Source organism: Rhagoletis zephyria, unplaced genomic scaffold (assembly GCF_001687245.7).
Source record: "Rhagoletis zephyria isolate East Lansing unplaced genomic scaffold, Rhagoletis_zephyria_1.1 Rzeph_scaffold_00910, whole genome shotgun sequence".
NCBI lineage: Eukaryota > Metazoa > Arthropoda > Insecta > Diptera > Tephritidae > Rhagoletis > Rhagoletis zephyria.
In genome coordinates, this window is record NW_016157994.1 from 90,504 (window position 1) to 103,689 (window position 13,186).

Consider the following 13,186-nt stretch of genomic DNA (forward strand, 5'->3'; position numbering starts at 1 on the left):
AGACAATTTCCATCACGCATTCCATATGCCACCGATTGTCGTGGATCAATTAAAATACTGTCATCACAGCTTTTGGTACTCCAGCAACAAGAATGATAGAATACATGGTGTAATGAACTGAAGGTGGCGCATTCCCGAAACCGCTACTTTGGTTTTGCCGACTTTGACGTTTATGGCAATACGTAAACAAACTTTTTGTTTATAAACAAGTGCAAACGTATTGCAAACGTATTGTGTATTTTCTAGTGAAAAATCGAAGTAATTCGTGCGTTCTGAAGTAAAAAACATTTTATTTGTAATAAAAACTTTATAAAAATGTCGTGTCGTGTGTTGAATTGCAGCAGCCGTAGGGGTAAAGGCCCTAAATGCAGTTTTTTTTTGTTTCCCCGCGACGACGCCTTGGCCAGAAAGTGGGTAGAGTTCTGCCGGCAGGAGAAGCCATACAATTTAGACACCAGCGTAATATGCATGAAGCACTTTACGGATAAGGATTACATGAGTAACTATCATTTATTTTCATTACTTATATATGTCGATATCTAATAAAAGACTTAGGAACTGCTAGTCGACCATCGCTTCGCCGCGACGCCATGCCAACCATTTTTGAGTGGGAAATAGATCCTGCTCCGGTGTGTGAGTCACAAAATGACAGCGTTGAGGAGATCATTGAGCTACAAAATTGCGAAGGTAGCAAATATTATACTATAAATATTATATTATTAATGTCAGTGGTTTATTAGTTGGTTTAAATGAAGGCGATAAAGTATATCGGCCCAGGGACGGTACTCTTGATGCTTCGACGTCACCTATCCGTAACTGTGTTTACTATGATAGTGATCTACAGGAAGTGGAAGTGTTGAAAGTGGAAGTGTACGTTAATAAGTAACAGATCTTTATGTGTAAATGTAATAATATCTTATATTTCTCTTATTTGAAGTGAGACATTCAAGCGCGAAAATGCACACCTCAAAAAGGAAACCGAAAAGCAGTGCACCGAGCTCGCTACATTGAAGCGGGAGTCCGACCTGCAATTGAAGAGACACGCATGGAAAATGGAGTCACTGCAAAAACGTTTGGATGAAATGGCTGCCCAAATGAAAAATGTGGAAGATGCACTAGCTTCCATCTTCACCAAAGGGCAGATAGCGAAGCTGAAGTCTGGGTCGAAGCGACGAAAATGGGCGGAAGAGGATATTGCGAAGTCAATATCGTTGTATGCTGCCAGTCCTAAAGCATACAGGTTGCTATATAAGCAATGCCTTCCACTCCCATCGGTCCGCACACTTCAAAGTTGGGCACAAAAACTGGACATTTCGCGCGGACTTATAACCCCAGTCTTCCGGTTATTGGCCGCCGCTACCCACATGAACGAGGCACAGAAGCTATGCGTGTTGAGTTTCGACGAAATGAAAGTAAGACAATCTTACTGTTACGATGTTTCGTCGGACTCAACATTAGCCCCCGTCAACTACGTGCAGGTAGCGATGTTAAGAGGTAAACATTACAATCAAGATTTTATAGAATATCAAACCTTTATTAAGGCCTTTTATATTTCAGGTCTCATGGCAAAGTGGAAACAGCCAATCTTTTATGACTTCGACTGCAAAATGACTTCCGTTTTGCTTCGAAGCATGTTGCAGAAGTCAAAAGATTGCGGCTATAACGCAGTGGCTGTCGTATGCGATCTTGGAGGTACCAATAGGGCCCTATTTAATGATCTAGGCGTAACTGAAGACCAGCCGTGGTAAATAATCACAATTAAACTTAATGATTTCAGTTCTTATAATACTTCTCATTTCCATAGGTTTATTTTCAATGACCAATGGATTTACGTTTTCGCTGACGTGCCACACTTGCTAAAACTTTTGCGAAATCATTTCCTTGATCAAGGTTTCCTAATTAATGGGAAACCTGTGAAAAAGGAAATAATTTTGGAGTTATTGTCAATTACAAGCACGGACTTGACAATAACTCACAAGATTTCTGCAAGTAACTTGACCGTGGCTGGAGCTCACCGCCAAAAGGTCAAGACGGCAGCGAAACTATTTTCGCATACTGTGGCGCAGGCCATAACAAGGGCAGCAAGTCTGGGTCATTTGCAGAACCAAAACTGGACCGAATGCTTCCAGTTATTCAAAACAGTAAGTGTTATTATATTATATTATGAAATTGATATATTATATATTTTACTATATTACATATCGTTATCTTAATTCACAAAGGCTCTAACCAACAGTTTTTCGTAATAAAATATAGCTTAAATAAAAATTTCAAAGTGTTAGTACCAAAAGCAACGGAGTTACATGCCCCTTTTTCAAAAGCTCTACCTATTTTCGATACTATTTTTATAACGTTTATTGCTTCTGCTATAAAATATAATTATTTTTTTTGTTTAGGGCCTTTGTGAATTAAGGTTACGATATATTTAAACCGCAATATTAAAACTCATATCCAAATTATACACCTTAGACAAATGACTGGTTTGACGTTCTAAACGTCAGGGTGCCTCACGCCGACTCCAGGAAGCGGTGTCTTGCTTACGGTTTAGCGATCGAGGAGCAAAACAAGATCCTAGACGAGATGACCGACCTAGTCAAAAATATGAGGGTGCTTGGCAAATTTAGTCTGCTGCCATTCCAAAAAGGTAAACTAATACATATGGTTATCTCAAGAATAACATTAAGGGCCGGTTGTTCAATGTCTGGTTATCAGTACTTGCCGGTTAAACATCATTATCGGCGTTTTCGATATCATGCATATAACATGTGATCGATAAAGCAGTCTTTGTATTTAACCGGAGCTTCTACCTCCGATTTGTGCTAATCAGACATTGAACAACCGGCCCTAAATGTTTGTTATTTTTTCTTACTATATCCCTAGGAATCATTCAAAGTAATACGGCGTTGAAGTTGTTATTCGAGGACATTAAAGCTCGCTTTAATGTCAAGTATGTCTTGACGTATCGGCTTAACCAAGACGTACTCGAAAATTTCTTCGGCATTATTCGGTCAAAAGGCGGGTTACATGATCACCCTGACCAACAGGAATTCAAGTACCGTCTGCGACTATACCTGCTAGGACACAACAAGGGCGTATTATCCGATTCTGCTAATGTAGAAGAGGATGATACGCCTGACATAGAAATCACGCAGCCTCCGCTTACAAGTAATTCAAAATAATTTTTTATCTATTTCATTCGGCTTAAATATAAAAATATATTTTATTAATAATCGCACATATATATTTCACCATATTTACAGGTATTTTGCTGAAAAACTTAAGCTCTAATGCAGAACTGTGGCCGGTTGAAGAAGCGGAATTCGAGGATTTGGAGCTAGACGGACTCGAGCATTTAGCGGGATATATTTGCCACAAGCTGCAGGATGACATTCCCAGCACGTCGTTCAGGACAATGACGACCATTCATTCTCCTGGGCGGATCACCTTAATGAGGGTGGGTTATCCCCACCAAGCTCCTCTATGATGGTCCATATGCGAAGTCTTGAGTCAGTCTTTAAGGCATTGAACGAAGATGGCTTGCTCATTACAAATGATTTTGTAAAAACTCACATTGAGCATGCTGCAACAATTCAATGCGACATTAAAGTAAAAAAATTATTTTTCAGGGCAAGAATGTTCTTCAAAATACGAAAATTAAATAAAGAACTCGTTGAAAATGCCCACAAAAGAAAAAGAAAAGCCAAAAAAACTCTGACCTAGATCGATCCATATGGTACCATTATAGAACCGTAAGTATTGCATAAAATACCAAACATGTGGTAAGTTTTGAACTAAAGCGTTTTTAAATTTGTAGAAATTAACCGTTCTTTACTTGCAGCATGAATCAATGTCCGCATTTCACACGCACTGATCTCAGTATTTCAGACTCCTAAAATTAAAATACTTGCATGCTACGTAAGTCCCTAGTTTTAAAAAATCATCAAGCGTCTTTTATACAAATATAAACTTATTTATTTGCAGGCAAGTAATATGATTTATACAAAGGCCCTTTTCAGGGCCGCCAATTAATTAACAAAGAGATTAAAATTTTATGCTTAGATAAATACATATATACCAATCAACAAGAGGCCCTTTTCAGGGCCGCAATTAAGTTGACAAAGAGATTAATTTTATATCCTATATATATTTATGTTCTTAACGTATATATGTATGCATGTATCTTTTTAATAATTGTCATTTAAAATGTATGTTTTTTTACTTAGATTTAAAAGCAATTACTTAGTTTTACACATCATTTTGCTTCGTTATAGTTAAACTTAACTAAGCGGATCAATGAAAATATAATATACTGCAAATATATGTATATAATATACTGCAAAATAAAGACTATAGTAGTAAAAATTTCAAATCGAATAAATGTTTATTAAAACTATACCTATTGCACTAGCTTCCAAAAACAGAGAAGAAAAATAACTATGACGTACTGAGCTCTGGTTGTTGATGCAAGACTATTTTGCTGAGACTGACGTGACACACACCAATACACCAGGTTGGTTTGCACTAGTTGGTGTCGGCTGGTTTACAGAAAAACTATTAAACTCCAGGTTGATTTTCGGCGCCGATGAAGCAACTGAGCCGAAGATATCATCAAGGTTGACATTTGAACTTGGTTGTACATTAATTTCTAAAATAGAAATGTAGGTCTCTATTCAGAACTTAGCAAATATTAATTTGGATGGCCGCCTAAAAGTCTAAGACTTTTTTGAATCTACCGAATCCTTACCTAAAATATCAGGTATTGGAGCCGAGCCAATGCCAGATGAATTATCATCCCCGAATGCTCCAAGCAAATCGAAACTAGCGACACTCGTTGTGGCTTGTGGATCTTGCACCGGCAGCTGGGGTTGGGGCTGGTTTAAATTGAGCATGTCTATTGGTGGTGATGGTTGAGGTTGGATTCGAGGTACATCCTCTTGCTTTATTTCGGTAGCATCTGGTAAAATAGGCGTTATCTACGGAAGCAGCTGACCTAACAGGCGTAGGTTTGTTGATCGAACTAGGTTTTGTCACTGTTGTAAGGAAAATAAATAAATAATTGAAATGGGCGGAAATACTATAGGGACTTGCCGAAATTATCCACCATTTCCTCGAATTCTAATTGCGAACTAAATATATGTTGTGCGTTTCTTATGGGCTTTGCTGGTAACCAAGGAGGATTCCTACTCGGCGGAAATTCGTTATCCGTGAAACTCAACGACAGCGAAACCTAAAAGTCATGAGGAACCTGATCGGCATCCGGTAAATCATCGAGATCATTCGAGGAAAATGTTATCAATGTTTCTTGTTCCGGTATGAAGCCCGTGTTGATTTGGAATTGACAAATCTTTAAACTCTGAGGACGTACCATGCCTTTAAGTGCATTCCGCGCATGATAAAGCACCACTTCATTTATGGAAAATATGGAAATTAAGCTGCATCACCACCGGCATGCCTGCCGCGACTTATTTTTTCCAAACCCTGTAAGCAAAGTTTATATTAATACGACACAAATTTGTTATTACTGCCACGCACTCACCAAATTAAATGATTCCACAAGCACAGTGCATGATTTACAAGGCGGCAACTTAGTTGATTTTTCCTTTTGGTCCTTTGGAGATTTGTCAAAAGCTTCCACAGCTTCACAGTTCTCAAACAGCAACACCAGCCTACATACAATTGAAAGCACCACTTTTAAACACGACATGTTAAGTTGAAAACGTTGAAATACCACAATTTACAAATTAAAATCGGAGGTAAGCAAGCATCGACCACTTTGTGCAGGAAAACATGCGCTGCGACAAGATATTATCACCTTTCCGGCACCTGCAATACAAACACAAAATTCTTTCTATTCTTTTGAACACATTTCAAGAGTGGTTGTATAATTTTTGTTAACGTTGTGCTTAATTTGCTATAAGATGGCTTGAAAAATTGGTGAATTGTGAAGAAAACACGTTTTCTCATTGCAAATTCACAACTGTCAACTCATTGTTCTTCGCCAAATTCTTTGTTTACCCGTTGCCGCAAATGTCATTCTGCGGGAATGCGCAATCTTGTATTCTATCGTTCTTGGATAGAATACAAGATTGCGCCGATTGCAGCAGAATTCGTGAGAGTAATTTTAGCGTGACGTCATCGTAGAGTTGACAACTGAGAGCGGCGAGAATGAGGGCGACTAGTGATGTGCTGAATTGTCCCCAATACTCGGTACCCAATACTTAAAAAAGATTTCGGTACCCTATACTTCCTTTTCGTATCCGATACCGATTATTTACATTAAACCCTCGCCATTATATGCATTTCAGGTTTAGAAAAAACTTTCATTACTAATTTATATGATATCGGCTAATACACTTGAACTTATCGCCACAGAAAAATATTATTTTATCAGTTTTAACCATTAGTTGGTCCAAGGTTCAAGAAAAATACTTTGACGGATGAAGAAGCCTTTGAGGGGAGAGATTCTGTAGCCAGTTAGCGACAAGTTTCGGATCGATATCGCACTTGTTGACTTACAAATATTTGATATCAAACGTCGACAAAACCGATACCGATTCGAAAATTGTCGTTAACTGGTTACAGAATCTGTCCCAGGCCTACAAAAATGATATCGTCCGATTCAGCTGGAACAAAAATGCTTCAAACAAGTAAGGGTTTCTCTGTATTATGGCATCGAACCAACATATATACATCTTTCATTTAAATCAGTAAAAAAGCTCTATTGGCTCTTACATTCGGGTTTTGTTAGGCGTTTTTTCCATATTTTTGGCCTATGTGCGCTTTTATTCGAAACCTAAATGTTTCGGTACCGAGTATCGAGAGTATTGGGTACTTAAAAGTATTGACTCAGCACATCACTACTGCTGTCTTCTCTACTATGACGTCACCAAAACAGCTGATTCTGTCAAAATCACTGAGAGCCGAGTAGCGGTATCGTCATCGGCGCCACCTCTGTATTCTCTCCACCGTGGTATGTATGTATGTTTGTTGGTTAATACGCAAGCTAAAACTATTTATATTATTGTGAAAAGAATCATAGTGCCCTTTAATAACGTGCATATGTTTATCTGAAAAGCATTTGTAGCATAATAAGCATTGCATTTTGCCAAAAGCGTTTGCCAACATGAAATACTTTTCGCACAGCATTATTTTACGAAATATATGTTCAGTATGCATGGACAGAGTGCAGCCAACTTCGATGTTGCTTCGTTGCTTGCTCAGCGACGACTAAACGAAAGAGAGTAACAAATGCATGTGATGAGAGCTTCAACAATTGTTGTATGCATGGTTGCCACAATTGGTAACTTTCTACCAAAATTGGTAGCTTTCAAGCGGTTTGGTAACTTGGTAACTTTTATTTCATTTTGGTAACTTTTGCAACCAAACATCTATTTGCATTACTAGAAAAAAATTAATTATGTTTTGCATGTGCGTTATTATAAAAACCCTTTGAGTTTCAGTGGCAGTACTACTGACACTTCTACAAAATTACTTCGATAAAATTAGAGTTATCTTATATTCGAATACTAGAAATATTTGAATTACAGTGGCAGCACCACGGACTACACTTCTAAAGCAACTATCGAATTTTTGCGATAAATTTTGAATCCTTCTCATATTTAATACTGGAAATACTGTTTGCAACAATAGTACAGTAAAATTGGTATACACAATTCGGCCATCTGGCAATTTTTGGTAAAGTCCATAAACAAAAAAAAAAATGTCGCGTACTTTTTACCAGACCCACCTACTGACATGTATTTCGACCCAATGAATCCGAATCTGAGGTCTGTTTGACACGTAAAGTAAATTATGTAAAACCGAAAAAATGAGCAATTTTCGCAATTCACTCGAAATTGTGTACGCGTCAAATGGACGGTTAAAAGCGCCCGCAACTTTTTTTCTGTGGGGCGGTGCTATTATTCCGTGAGTCGGAGGCTCAAATATCGGTACATTCCGAACGAAAAATGAAACTGAAGATGGCACAACGCCGAAACCGGTTTTGTCTCCAAACCAAATTTGGCAAGGGATGACCGAAAATCGTTCCACATTACATTACACTCCTACCCTATCGGAAACACCAACAACGAAAATGAGAATATCGGCGCATGCAGTAATTAGTTGATAGAAAAATATTTTCTAATAAAAAAAAACATTATAATTTCCAATAGGATTTTCAATCTTGATAATTCATTAAGAAAATAGATTTTAACTTCTGTGCTAGAGTTGAGAGTTCTTGATAATAATCAAAAATTGGAAAATTATAAAAATATTGAATTTATTAAATAAGTGCACAGAATCGGGCTGTAAGTATATACACATTTGTTGTGAAATATGGCAGTTTTATTCAGTATATTTTTTTCTCAGTGAAGAAGTGAAGATTTTGGTAGTGAAGATTTGGTAACTTTTCTTGAGATATTTTGGTAGAAAAAAATTTTGGCGAGCGGCAACCATGGTTGTATGGCGTGCCGACACGGTGGAGAGAATACAGAGGTTGCGCCGATGACGATACCGCTACTCGGCTCTCAGTGATTTTGACAGAATCAGCTGTTTTGGTGACGTCATAGTAGAGAAGACAGCAGTAGTGATGTGCTGAGTCAATACTTTTAAGTACCCAATACTCTCGATACTCGGTACCGAAACATTTAGGTTTCGAATAAAAGCGCACATAGGCCAAAAATATGGAAAAAACGCCTAACAAAACCCGAATGTAAGAGCCAATAGAGCTTTTTTACTGATTCAAATGAAAGATGTATATATGTCGGTTCGATGCCATAATACAGAGAAACCCTTACTTGTTTGAAGCATTTTTGTTCCAGCTGAATCGGACGATATCATTTTTGTAGGCCTGGGACAGATTCTGTAACCAGTTAACGACAATTTTCGAATCGGTATCGGTTTTGTCGACGTTTGATATCAAATATTTGTAAGTCAACAAGTGCGATATCGATCCGAAACTTGTCGCTAACTGGCTACAGAATCTCTCCCCTGAAAGGCTTCTTCATCCGTCAAAGTATTTTTCTTGAACCTTGGATCGACTAAGGTTAAAACTGATAAAATAATATTTTTCTGTGGCGATAAGTTCAAGTGTTTTAGCCGATATCATATAAATTAGTAATGAAAGTTTTTTCTAAACCTGAAATGCATATAATGGCGAGGGTTTAATGTAAATAATCGGTATCGGATACCGAAAAGGAAGTATAGGGTACCGAAATCTTTTTTAAGTATTGGGTACCGAGTATTGGGGACAATTCAGCACATCACTAGTCGCCCTCATTCTCGCCGCTCTCAGTTGTCAACTCTACGATGACGTCACGCTAAAATTACTCTCACGAATTCTGCTGCAATCGGTGCAATCTTGTATTCTATCATTCTTGATTTTTGCCGACCCCATTGTACACTAAAGTCAACCCTTGCTGCATGGTTGAGGCGTTTTTGGTGTATTGTTGAGCCCAAATAATTTTTCACCCTACGCTAGGGCTACACACAGTGTTGCCAGAACTTTTTGGACGAACCGGCTAAATTGGCAAATAAAACCGGCTAAAAACGGCTTAAATGTTTCAACTAAATTTCACATGTTTTATTTAAATAAATCACGAGTAAAAAGACTATTTCTTGGAGAGAAGTTACAAATTCGAGCCGGAAAAAGTTTTCCCAGCAAGAATTTGCAATTATATATAATTTGAATAAACCAGTTTGTTAAATTTAAAAATTTACAAACTGGAGCGATTTTAAAATGAAAAGTGTTAGTTAATACTTGTTTACTTAATGAATTTAGTTAATTCCAATGATTTGAAAGGTACTCGACAAAAAAAGCTATCTATTACTATTACTATCTGATATTTTGAGTGATAATTGTCTTCCCTACAAGGCCTTTTCAGACTGACCGATTCTCAATACACTCAGATAGAGACCAAGACACATAAAAAACGCTGTAAAAACTTCCCTTCAAGGCAGTAAAACAACGACCTTAAGTTAACATCAACCGAGGCCATATGTTGACAAATGATGCAAAATCACAGTTACACAAAAGAACTGATCAGATTTTTCAGAAATCCCTTCAATTCTGATGTAAAATATGATGCCAAAAGACTGCAGATCTACCATTTAGATGACCGGTCATATGACCGGCAGATGCCTCGTAGGATTCCCAGAGAGTTTTGCTTTACATAGAAATTTGTGCTCTTTTATTTTCATTTTGACTCACTTCAGTGTTGGTTCCTTGAAATGCAAAAAAGCGGTAACTAACTAAAATTGTTTATTGCATAAAACGATTTGGAAACTTATAATTCGATGAAATGTATCATCATCAATCAAAACGTGAATTTTGCATTTTTAGTTAGTTACGACTTTTTATATTTCAGTGACGATGTGAGATAAGGCCTTGCATGTGCGTATCAAAGTACATAATGATCGTAATTGCTTTATTCCTTTATAAGTAAATAAGTACATAACTGATACTATTACGTCCTTCTATTGTAATATACATACTCACTAATTACAAATGTACATATGTTATATCATAGTTAGTAGTTGATTATTAGTATGTATTTAAGTTTGTGAATTAATTTATTTTATATTATTTTATTGTTTGTTTTTAATGATCTCATTGAATTTGCGTTAAGATTGTTGTTAATTTTTAACTGTTTTTGTAAAAAAAGTAAATAGAAAAGGTTTAGTAATTAAACGCAATTAACGAAACTTCAAAAATTTTCATCAAAATTTCTAATCAGAATTTTTAGAAAATTTTCGGGTACGCAGTTTTGTAGCCCTTTGAATTTCAGTCTCCTAAGTGCAAGTTTCAAATCGCCAATAATTACACTGTGAGACAAATGGTAGGGGTCAGTGATCGGGAAGGGTTCAAACTACCGGGGAAAGTTATATCGGTAAAAATTTAGAATTTTTTTTGTGGAGGGTGTTGCGCGTTTTCTTCCATATAACGCACGATCAAAATCTATTTTTATATGGAAGAAAATGCGCAACACCCTCCACAAAAAACATTCTAAAAAATCAACGGTAATTATTGGCGATTTGAAACTTGCACTTTAGGAGACTGAAATTGAAAGGGTTACAAAACTGCACACTTGAAAACTTTCTGTAAATTCTGAATAAAAATTTTTAAATTTGGATGAACATTGTTTGAATTTTTGTGAACTTTACATATAAAGTGTGAAGCTTTGATTTACATGATTATATATATATAATTGTGAATATTATATTAGAATAAGGTGTACACTTACATTTGACACTGACTGTATGTACATATATTCTAAATGAAAATTATTAAAAATAAATAAATAAACATAAATTGCAATCAACATCATTTTGAGTTTTCGGTTATACATCTTTCACCATTGTTGTATGTATATAAATATATGTATTATTTTTTAAAAAGGTTGTATTTAAACAAGGCACAGGACTAAAATTTATAAAATACAAAAAAAGACGAACAGAATTTTTATAACAACTTTAGTATTTTCGAACTCCAAGAAATCAAAGCGATTAAATATCCAAGTACAGGTTTTTATCAACTAGAAATTAAATAACAAAGTTGTTTTTAATTTAATTTAATGTATGTACATATTTGTTTTTTTTAAGTTCTTTTTGAATCTCTTATTAAAATCATACAGTGGGAAGCAAACCTGAGTGCATGGTGATTTTTATTAAATATTGGCAAGGCTTTTAAAGTAAAATTTTCCTTCAAACTGTATTTTCTTTTTTTTTAATTTCTTAAATCACTAAGTTTTTCTTATTATCACTATTTTTTTGTCCAGTCTTTTTGCGTTGTTTGATCTTGCCAGGTTGTTGCAATTTTTCGAATATCACCGCCAAGAGGAAACCATGTAATTACAATATCTGAATGTGGATAAATAAAACTTTATTTTGTGAGTAGTGTGCAGATTTCTATTAGTGATTTCATACCTTTACGCATGCTGCTATCTTGTCTCCATTTTTCAACCGAAATCCATTAAAATGTCCATAGTAAACCGAGTAAATGTGATATATTAGTTAATTAGTTTAGTTGCGGGTATATGAAATCTTTTAAAATATTTCGGAGCTCGAATGCTGATGTAGAGGACCGATTTGAAACTGTGTTGGAAATGCTTTGAAGGGAATTTTGATCATCGTGATCTCTGTGAGCATTGGTAATATAACTATTGTCTCTATGCAGCATTAAGAAATTATGCAGTACTATAGTAGCTAACACAACTTTGTCAGCGTTCTCTGGATTGGCATGAATGTTTATATGAAGGACTCGCCATCGATTTGCTAGAATGCCAAATGCATTTTCGATATGTACACGAGCTTTTGATAAAGCTTTGTTAAATGCTGTTTTATCCGGGGATAAGAAATGGCCAGGAAAAGGTCGCATTAAATTTTTTTTTAGGGGAAAGGCATTATCAGCCACAAAGTAATAGGGAAAGTTGATTGAAGTATGAGGTAAAGGTCGGTCCGGTGGCACTTCCAAGGTTCCGTCTAAAATTTTTTTACCAAAGGCGGTTCTACTAAATATACCGCCATCGCTTTGAGAACCAAATGATCCAACGTCAACATAGGTGAACACATAGTTGGCATCACAAGCCGCTAATAGTGTGATGCTAAACCGTTTTTTATAATTAAAATAAAGTGAGCCACTTTTTCTTGGACGGAACATATTAATATGCTTGCCATCAATTGCTCCCACGCAATTTGGCATTCCAGTTTTTATGAAAAAATCATCAGCAATTTTCCGCAGTTCTGTGACATTTGGTGGAGAAACGTAAATAGAACCGAGCTCAACCCACAGTGCATCACATGTTTCATAAATTATTTTTCGCACAGTTGAAATGCCAAGCTTATACGCCCAAGCCAGAACTTGTACATTAAATCCTTGAGCTAAATACCTGTAACATAAAATTTCGGCGTGTGTTTTAACCTTGGAAAGTCATCCTTCGTCGATTCGACGAACTGACAGGGATGACATTCAAGGATTAAAAATCAGTAGTATTTTAGATGCAGTAAGATTTGAGAACTTAGTCCGAAGTTATAGGAACAGCGTTCTGCCACGTGTAAGACATAGCTGAAAAACACCGGGAACGTTTTCCTGTAACTTTAGACAAAAACCTGCAAACCTTCCTGAATCTAGAACACTAATATTAATACTTACAAAAGCATTACCGATACCGTGTTTCAACTCCAATTGGGG

General features: G+C 36.3%; 2 protein-coding genes and 1 long non-coding RNA gene across 3 annotated transcripts in view; 1 reads left to right on the top strand and 2 right to left on the bottom strand.

Moving 5' to 3' along the window:
- Positions 1-411: 411 nt before the first annotated feature.
- LOC108362011 (uncharacterized) lies at positions 412-1,030 on the top strand. The gene is made up of 3 exons (XM_017614831.1): positions 412-499; positions 556-687; positions 741-1,030. Exons 1-3 carry the CDS (start codon positions 469-471, stop codon positions 884-886), a joined length of 309 nt encoding a protein of 102 aa, XP_017470320.1. The 5' UTR covers positions 412-468; the 3' UTR covers positions 887-1,030.
- A 3,495-nt stretch (positions 1,031-4,525) lies between these two features.
- LOC108362012 (uncharacterized) lies at positions 4,526-5,027 on the bottom strand. Its single transcript, XR_001847399.1, has 2 exons — positions 4,745-5,027; positions 4,526-4,645 (listed from the first exon to the last, which is right to left on the bottom strand). It is a non-coding gene; the product is annotated as an uncharacterized LOC108362012 (long non-coding RNA).
- Positions 5,028-12,262: 7,235 nt separating this feature from the next.
- Positions 12,263-13,186, bottom strand: part of LOC108362015 (uncharacterized) — a gene marked incomplete at its 3' end in the record, with an annotated part of 7,480 nt that continues 6,556 nt past the window's right edge. The window contains exons 2-3 of the mRNA XM_017614834.1: positions 13,148-13,186; positions 12,263-12,884 (exon numbers count right to left, since the gene is read on the bottom strand). Of these exons, the coding sequence (XP_017470323.1) occupies positions 12,263-12,884; positions 13,148-13,155 (630 nt within the window). The remainder of the gene's footprint in view (positions 12,885-13,147) is intronic.